Here is a 9850-nt window from a genome sequence, read left to right on the forward strand (position 1 = left end):
TGATTTGGTTAGGCCAACTTGTTCATGTCCATCGCCATCTAGCCAACTAGCCAACTGGCCGTCTCTTTCGCTTTTGCATCGTTACACAAAACCACAAACAATTTATATTCCCATCAAACATTTTGACCGCAACGCTGATTCATCTTAATCAATTATAATCTTTTGGATCGTTCCCCGACCGCTTTTCTCTCCCCCTGTCCAAGTAATGAGCGAAAATATATACACTATTATATGGTATGCTATATATATATTTTGTGCAGACTGCAATGGGGAAATGGAGGGGTCGATCGGCGGAGAGGTCGTCTGCTGGGGGCAACTGCGTGTAGAGATTTGCTCCACAGGCATTGCCCAGATAAGATGGACTAGACACCGAAGCCAAGACCCGGAGCCGAGTCAAACGATGTTCGAGGAGCGCGAAAGATCGGGACGGGCTTAGGCAGATTGCATGCCAAACAATGGACATGGACATGGAATCGGGAGACCGCGATTCAATGCGGGGACCTATTTAGCGGAAAGTATGGTATAGATAAATTAAGATAAGGTGTCAGGCGGCGAGTAATCGCCAGGCAACCAGGGTATTGCAGAAAATAAGTCAGAGAGGGGTTTTTATTTTAATACTCAACTTTGAAAGGGCTTAGAGCAAGGTTAATATATAATATTAAGACCACACCTATAACTAGTTAGAGAAGGCTTTTACTATTAATATTAGACTTAAAACAGTGCTAGAAACAAATGTACTACCTTATATAAAACTATATCATCAAACAAAAATTAGATTGGCTTAAACTTGCACGAAAAATAAATTTAAAAATACAAAGGAAGTATAAAATTTTAGATAAAATAAGACAAAAATAAAACAATTTTCAAAAAATAAACCAGACAATTTTTTCAAGCAAGATAGATATTTTATACTCAGACTAAAAAATGTAACTAATTTTAGATAGCCAAATAAATATTGTAAAAAATTAAAAACAATATTAACTAGATGAAGAGAAATTATTAAATTACCTTTATTTTTTCAATACATTTTAAAATCATAGAAGCATTTTTGCTTTTCTTTAGGAAGTGAACCTATTTCAATGATAAAATTATAAATAAATCTGTCGTGCATACGCCAGCCTCCGTTTTTTAGCAAATTATCTTCGACACATAATGCATAGCAAATCCCAAGTTGCTTAACATTTTTCACCTTTCCGCATAGCCTTATGACCCCTCAATCTAATCAAGATCTGCGCAGCTGTCCTCCAATCAATCATTCCCAAATAAGTGTCGGCCATCGACACATTGATTATTCAGATTCATTATCAAAACTCAGAATCTACTTCCTGTTGTCAGGTTTCAGCCAAAACATTTGGTTGCATTATAAGCCAGCGATCCACCAGAAAGCATCTTCTCGCTTACGAAGATATATAAGCGGAATCGAAACGAGACGAACCCAATGCCAGCTCAATCAGAACTCACTCTCCGTTCGCTATAATTACAGGCCATACCCCCCGCCATCATCATCACGATATTATCAATCAACGGGCAACAACCGCAGAAACAAGAGAAAAACAACCAGAAAAGCTGTCAAAGCTCACACCGTTTCTTCATGCTCAATTTTCAATTACAAATTACAAAAGTCTCGCGCGCTCGCAATTGTTTAATTTACAAATCATGTGAACCAATTAAACAGCGCGCCAATAACAACAGCAATACGATACATAAATACGAGAAAAAATCGAAGAAAACAACGGCAGTGCCACGAACAAGGCTTAAATAGATTTTACTTGTTAACAATTATGCGTCGAGAGGCGAGAGAGGCGGGGGAACAATCAAAACCGAATCAAATGATAAATGACAACACCAAAACACAACTAGCCTATGAGATCCGATCAATCGGAGTGAAAGAGGAGGAAAGGCCGGTCCACAAAACCATTCCTATGCCCATTCCCATTCCCAATCGCAATCCCAAATCCCAGGCAGCGGCTCTAAGGCAATCTTCAATATGTGTGCACTGGAAAGAAATGGAGGTAGTTCTGCATTTGATTTAAAAAAATAATCTTTTTGACTAGCGAAAGGATTCTATTAAATTATAATTATAAATTGCTTAAAACAGCTCAACCCTTTTATTGATTTTAAATCATCAGCATGTATTAAAAATATATTAAAGATTAAATATAATTTTTATATAAAATAAAGATTAATACCTAAATGAAGCAAAAAATTTAGCTGGTAAAACTTATTAAAATATTTTTTTCATTCTTTCTTAAAAGAGTATTGATTATATACATATTCATGATCTTTTATTCTATGCAGAACGCTTAAAAAAAATCAAATAGATTATACAACTTTTTTTAAAATAATTATTTTCCTATTTTCTATAAGTTGCCTGAGGTCTTAAAATATTTACTATTAAGGGCAACTCTTTTATAGTATGGTAATATTTTTTCCAAGTGCGTGCGCTCCTCAATGTCGATCCATTAAGACCGAAAGCCCTCGCACCACTTGACGGATGGGTTTGAACTCACATGTCTGACCCAGAGCGGCGAGTGGTGCGGATCGCAGAGTGAATCGCCGGATTGGTGGTGGTGGAAGTGGAGGCGCCCATGCATCATTGGAGCCACCAAATGAAACTCACACCAATGGGGGCAGAGTGGAGTGGCCTGGGCTCCATCTCCACCTCCGGATCCAACTCCTGCACTCGGATTGAAGCCCAGGTCCAGTTTCAGTTCCAACCTGGGCGATGGGCGATGGGCAATGGCCAAGTTATACATACATTGTTTGATAAATGGCACACAACCTTTTCGAGGTTGATTATTGTGTTTTGTCTCCCCTGCGTGTGTTTGTGTTTAAGGTGGGATTTCTATTTCCCGATATTAGAATACCCTATGAGGTATCTAGATAAGAATGAGTATTTTTGGTGGATCCAAAAATGTATAACAAAATAAAATTAAAATACATAAAACAGTTTATATTTAATAATAGATTTCAGAAAATAAGTAACAAAGTACCATCATAACAACCAAAACTATAGTTTATTTGTACGTAAATATTCAAAAGAATTGAAAAAATGTAATTATAAATTATAATTTAAAACGTTTGTATTCATTTTTTATCTACAAAAAGAGCATTCAAACATCATATTTATCCTCAGTCTATTTTAACCATCCCCAAATACAATGTTGATTGCCCTAGGGCTGAAAAAAGCAAAAACCCGAGATCGACCACAAATTTAGCTACAATTTCAAACATTTTTGTGATCTGTGTTTTGTTTTAACCATAACGGGGCCCTCGTCTCGAATTGGCGAATTGAATTAATCGTTTCCATTTTGTTTATTTGTTGGTAATTAAACACCTCTGCTTTGATTTCTTGTCCATCGCGTCAGCCGAGAAAATGAATCATTTACAAACATTTTCGTTTATTTGGTTTCTTCTCAGCGTTTTTAATGTTGAATCGTTGTAAGCCATAAATTTCGGTTGCGCCGGGGCTATTTATACCATGATGTGGGGGCCTGGGAATATAATTTTTTCTCTTCAAACTTTAATTTTTTGTGTGGCGCCTGTTGTGAAATTAGTGGGGCAGAATTATGGCGAAATCGAATCGGCTAATGAAGTTTCACAGATTAATGGGAACAGATGAGAGGCGCAGGTAAGTTGAGACCATAATGATGGATGGGGCATATTTGAATTCATTATGTATGGTTGTAAAATATAAGGATCATGAACTATTACGAATAAGAAATGCCGTGAAAAGCCAAAGGTATTTACGCTATGTATCGCTTTCTATAAATACAAATAAAAACTCTTGCCAAGAACAAAATAGAATGATATATACTGATATTAAATCGATTTAAAGCAATCTTTTATATATTTATTTTAAATATTTAAAATCCCTAAAAAGATTTTTGTAAAATGAACTAACCATGTTTTTTAAGCTATGTTAGGGCATTGCCATGTGGTCTTAACCCATTTCCTTTTTGCAAAGTTTGCCTGCTTCTTTTACCTTGTTTTGGGCATGTCCAAAACGTTTGCTATTTCAAATTTCAATTTATAGCAAAATGTTAGCAGCAGGTGTTCCCCGATCGCCATCGCCATCCCCATCATCATCATCACGATCGCACGCACACCCAATCGTCATTGGGAGCCTCCCGAAAAATAAAGCAATTTAATGTACGCCATTGGTGGTGTTAACCTCATTGGGTTACTTTCGGGAAAGTTTATAGTTTTTGAAAAATTCGCCAATGTCAAAATGGAAAAATTTGCATTAGCAGAGGCCTCGGCCTCGGCCTGGTCGGCCAGCTCACCCTCAGGCATTCAATTACAATCGATTCTGGTGTGAAAAAGTTCAATTTCTTTGCTGGCCGCAAACGACGACGATGACTGCGACCCGTTTTTATTTTTTTCTTTCTATCTGCCTGTTTTTTTTGCTTTTTGCGGCTAGTAATGAGGAAATGGCAAAACGCAGTTGTCGAGAGATGGAGGAGTCATGGGGGCTTTTGCCGGGTTTTGTGGCCATATGGAAAATGCAATTCATGCACTTCCTAGATTGGACAACTGGTTGAAAAAAGCTGCTGCCTCCGATGCTGCCGATGCTGCTGAGTGTGTGCATATCTACATATGTGATTGCCATATTGTGTAGATAATTGTGGGGCCCTGTCCCCCGAAGACCCCTCACCCATCCCTTTCCATCTCCTTCTCAGCCCCTTCCCCTCTCCTTCCACCGCCTTCAATACACCTGAAGTGCTTAATGCTTTGTGACTATTCATGGGCACTTCAGCCTCAACTTCGGCTTCGGACGCGGACGCGGACGCGGAGTCCAGCTCGGAATTGGAATTGCTGCCCAACAGAAGCAGCGACCAAACTACGGGGCCACATATGCAAATCGCGAGCCGCCGGTCGCACACAGGTGGAGTTCGACAGGCTGACGAAGGGGCGGACGAACCAGGCCGGCCAAAAGTGCAGCACTCCAAAATGGGCAAACAAACACAGAGCCAGGCAGTGCACTGGAAGAAAAAAATGGAATGCCGGAAATGAGTGAAATTCTTGAGGTTTGAGGTAGTAACGAAAAAGCCTAATTTTTTAAAATATTCAATATTTGTATTCGTTTCTGTTCAAATACCACATTGCTTAATCCTTACATCGTATTTACACCGAAAAGTATTTCGTAGCATACTTTTATGTACCATTTAAATTATATTTTTATTTATCTAAGATATTTGTTTTTTGAGATTGTACTTCAATTGTAAACCACTAAATAAACTCATATTAATAGGACAATAGGGAAACGATTATATACCCTTACCACGCTTTTAATATATAATTGTTCTATAACGAATACAGTTATCAGAAATCAAATTATTTTCGTTACATTTTTTATACGCACATCGAAATATAATACCCAATTGTTGGAATACATTCACATTTCTCAATGTATATTTTTCCAACGCCAAATTACAAATTTATATTTAAAATAATTTCGCGTAGTGCGAATCACCGCCGAATGATGTGATGGCAGGGTGGGACCGGGTTTACCCACTCAGGCATTGACAGTTGAGTGGTCAGCGTTTTCTAGCCTGCATCGTCGAGCGGCAGCAACAACAATAACACAGCCACCGCGACGAGACCTCCTTATGAACCACATGGCACACACAGCCAACAGCAATAATTACCCACTTGCCTGCACTTGATATTAAAATCAGACAAAAGGTAAGGCCTTCCCTCCTCAATCAGTTCCCGCTCTCACCCGACCATTTTGCACTCAGTGATTCCGACAGGTCACAGCGAACACAGAAACGTGCAAAAAAACGTGCAAAATTATCAAAAATCGTTCATCAAATTACCAAAAAGAGCGCAACGGGCCACTTAACGACTCTATTACGAAATGGATAAAAATATATGTATATATATGTACAGAGGAGCCACCAAAGACATTGAGACATTGCCCGGGCGTCTCGGGGCTGGCAGAAATTGCAAAAGCGTCAACACAAAAATTATTTTAAATTAGAACTCGAAACTACTCACGTTTTGCAATTTTCGCTTTTTGTGTGGAATGCCAATTGAAGTGTTAGGAAAATAAACAAAAGCCAGCCACAACTGGGAGCTGCAGTGCAAAATAAAAAGGCCACAAAAAGCCAAAAAAAAAAAAACAAAGCCAAGCAACAACTGAAACCAAAACAAAACTGAAGCATCATCACCATTGGGAATCAGAGGGGGTTTTTGGTAGAGGGGGCGCTGCACAGGGGCGGGGTGATCAGCAGGGGGCATCCAGGCAATGGAGACACCGGCCAGCAGCAACAACAACAATCGCCAACGGTAGCACTAAAATAACAACAAAAATAACACGACTCCGATGGGAAGACATTGGGGCATTTGGGAATAGAGGTGGAAGCGTGACCGAAGATCTGGAGTGGCTGGGGTTTTTATTAGATCAGCTTCTCTATTTTACTTTGTGCACAGTATATTTAAAATTTTGTACCACCATGAAAAACTATAATATAATTTACCTTGAAATACTTATTTAACATTTTAATCTGCTACCTCAAAGTTTTAAAATCAAAAACAGATTATAAATGTTAATATTATTATTAAAAATATATTTCTCGTGGAAGAGTTTTTTTAGCTTGCCTTTATAAAATATAATTGTAGTTTCACATTCCGGAAATGCAGTTTTGTAATGCAAAATATTTACAAGTATATTAAACATTTATGCACATAAAAGTACTAAAATGATAAACAATAAACAACGATTTCATTGGCAATCAATGTTAAAACGGCAATTAATATTTTCGAAACTACCAATATGTGTCATCTTAATAAAAACACCTTGGGCACTTAACTGTTAACGACTTTGACGTCTTATAAATGTGGATTTTAATTTAAAATGTCTATTTAAATATAAACAACTGCGAAAAAGCCTTACTTGAAGGCAACAGATATTTATTTTATTTGATATGAAAATCAATAAACCTTTACTACACTACCTGGAGAATAGCAAACTACCGCTGCCATCGCTAGACTTTGTGTGCTTCTCTTTTTGGCGATGGCTTGACAATCAACGCAAATAGCTCAAACGCCTCAAGTGTTTGCTGAAGATGTCACCCACACTTCAGGCTAAAACTCCGTCTCTCGCGCGCCCCGTCCAAGTTCGTCGCTTGAGTCTTTTGTTTAGACAGCGTCAGCGGCGCGGCAGAAGTTGCTGCTCGTTTCCCCGCGTTGACTTTTGCAATTTGGCACAGCAGCAGCACCAGCCACAGCAACCACGAGGGGCAGAAGCAGCAGTAGAAGCACAAATATTGGCAATATTTCGATGACTGCAAAATATCGCTTACAGTTAAATGGAAATTGATGCACTTAGCTGACTCACTCACTTCTGTTTGGGCATGGGCACTGCTGCTCCTCGTCCTATAAAGAAAACTGTGCAATTGTGTGTACTCAGCGGAGAGAATTCCTCATTTTCCATCCCAAACTCCTCATGCAAGCAACGTGACTTTGAATAAATTAAGTGCACATATGATATGCAGACACAGTATGGCAGGGTAAAAGGGTACAAAAACTGGGGAAAAAAGGAAAGAAATGGAGCGAACGATTGTGTGAGAGTTTGGCGAGGACAAACACAATGGATGCTAGATGGTAGCAAACAAAAATATTTCTCCAGCCCCCTTCATAATCATATCGAGTGTCAGCGAATCACTTTTCCACCATACCCATCAATTTGGATCAGGCTGGATCGCTCATGGCCATAAAAAAACATATAAAGCCTACATTATTCTGCTGGCCAAAGCTCAATTTAAATAAATTGCAATTAATTTAATTTAATTAACAGCTCTGCAAACACGTTCCGGAGCAATTCGACGGCGGTTGCAGGAAGATTGCCGATCCTGGCCCAGTCATCTGGTAACCACTTGTCGCTTTTTATTATCTAGTCGCCTGTCAAAAACTCGTGCTATGTGCCATAAGATATGCTATTTTATATCCAGCAGCCCATCGGGCTACAAATGGCACAACAAATTCGTGCAGAGCTACCACACCGTGGCAAACCAAACCAGACTACCGCCTCGTTGATCGGCTTTGGGATTGGGATCGGGATCGGGATCGGGCGATGGCCATGACGGCGACGATGATGGTCCTATCAGCATGGAAAACTATCGGGACTTTTAATGAGGCTCCTTATGATTTCTTAAAATCTATTCAAGAGGACAACTAACAAATTACAGGGAACTTTATCGCAGTCTTTGAAGAAGTGGGAGATGAAAGCGGGCAGATAGGAAACCAGATCTGATTTAGGCGATGCTGGTCTACATGAACATGAAATAATTAGAATGGTATGATATGGTAATAATTGTTAATTATTTACTTTAAGAATTTTACATTTTCCATTTTAACATTTTTAATGTTTTTATTTGGCTTATTTCTTTGTAACCCCTCCTATATTTGTTGATTGTAACATATTCCAAAATATTAATAAGCAGTTATCCAGTATACATAATAATAATAAACCAAGATTATTACACAAAATGGGTTGATTAGGCCAGGGACTTGTCTTTCAAACTGTAAACTGCCGGTTGGCTCGAATATGCGAAATTAACAAGACACAATTACAAGACATCCAACGCAACAGACAACACGCCTAGCCATCAAGTGTTTTCCCGACATATAACCACAGTACGCGCCTCCAACACCTCCCCCACCCAATTTCCAAAGGCCCCCGCGCCCACTGTTATCGTTTAGTCTATGATTTTATTTTTATTACGCCGCACCGCCTGGCCTCAAAGCCTTGCACACTGATTTTGATATAGCACATTTTATATACATTTGAAAATTTATAACACACTATAATACACTTTTACCTTTACCTGAGTCATGGAATAAATTTGATATTAATATTACATACTTCTTAAATATTTTATAACTTATTAAAAATAAGGACAAATTAGTGAGATATTTGTAGAATTTTCTTCCTTACTTTCAAGTGTTCTGTTCTTTTCTTTCTTAATAACTAGTATTGTAAAAATATTAATTTATTAATCATTATGATTCCAATTTTTTATCTGAGCCCAATGTGCATTGACTCAAATCCCGCAGACGCAACAGCAGATGCAGCAGGCTGCATTCGGCATTCGGCACCCAAACTCTTCGCCAAACGTTCGCACAGAAATTTGCGAGATTTTTATCCGGCGGGAGAGGTTGGCCAAGTTGGAACGAAACGGGCGTAGAGCGCAGCCTAGTCAAACATCGTTGTTGTCGTCGTCCGAGGTGAAAACTCGCACCGCGAGTGCATGCAAAACGGAATTTATTGTATAATTAGGATTTGTCTTATTGGTAATAAGCCGGGTTAAACATAACGAGCTTTTGTGCTTTCTACATAAACAATATTTGGTTGTGGTCAGCGCAGGAGACGCCCACAAGGCAGGTGCCACACATCTGGGGGAGAAAATCTTTGGATTTGTTAGTATCTGTTTCCCATGGTATATATTATTCAGGCTTTTGAATTCAAACCAACTGTAAAATACCTAATATAAAATATATTTCCATTAAACATTTATTTTTATAAGATAAAGTGTCAGTTGTTCCGTTTTTGTCTTGAAATATGTCTTGAAATTTTAAATTTGTATACATTTAAGTAGATACATTTATATAATGTTAGTAGAAAATGATTGATTAAAAATGTGTTTTTCTTTGGCATTTTAAAACGTTAACCTAAAGTTAACATAATAATAGAAAACTAAGGATAGTACATTTAATGTACTGTAATAATGCTTGTCAATATATACAAGATGCAGGAATGATTTGGGATTGAGCCCTTCTTAGGGTAGCTTTATGGTTCCTTCTATACAGGGCACTTGATATTTTTTATGGGTTTTGTTGACCA

General features: G+C 38.3%; 1 protein-coding gene and 1 long non-coding RNA gene across 4 annotated transcripts; one reads left to right on the forward strand and one right to left on the reverse strand.

The window, feature by feature from the left end:
* The first annotated feature begins 5549 nt into the window (after window positions 1–5549).
* On the forward strand, window positions 5550–9259 carry LOC127010827 (uncharacterized). 3 transcript variants are annotated; one of them, XM_050885992.1, is made up of 3 exons: window positions 7545–7611; window positions 7805–7875; window positions 7959–9259. In XM_050885992.1, the coding sequence occupies exons 1-3, from the start codon at window positions 7598–7600 to the stop codon at window positions 8183–8185; spliced, it is 312 nt and encodes a 103-aa protein (XP_050741949.1). In that variant the 5' UTR covers window positions 7545–7597; the 3' UTR covers window positions 8186–9259. The 3 variants fall into 3 exon arrangements, 1 of the variants encoding a protein (XP_050741949.1); XR_007763634.1 differs by lacking the exon at window positions 7545–7611 and adding an exon at window positions 5550–5688 and having other exon boundaries at window positions 7805–9259; XR_007763635.1 differs by lacking the exons at window positions 7545–7611; window positions 7805–7875; window positions 7959–9259 and adding exons at window positions 5550–5688; window positions 5745–6185.
* LOC122819007 (uncharacterized) lies at window positions 6892–7740 on the reverse strand. The gene is made up of 2 exons (XR_006368466.1): window positions 7350–7740; window positions 6892–7292 (listed from the first exon to the last, which is right to left on the reverse strand). It is a non-coding gene; the product is annotated as an uncharacterized LOC122819007 (long non-coding RNA).
* Window positions 9260–9850: the final 591 nt, after the last annotated feature.

This window comes from Drosophila biarmipes, chromosome 3L (assembly GCF_025231255.1).
Source record: "Drosophila biarmipes strain raj3 chromosome 3L, RU_DBia_V1.1, whole genome shotgun sequence".
Taxonomy (NCBI): Eukaryota; Metazoa; Arthropoda; class Insecta; order Diptera; family Drosophilidae; genus Drosophila; species Drosophila biarmipes.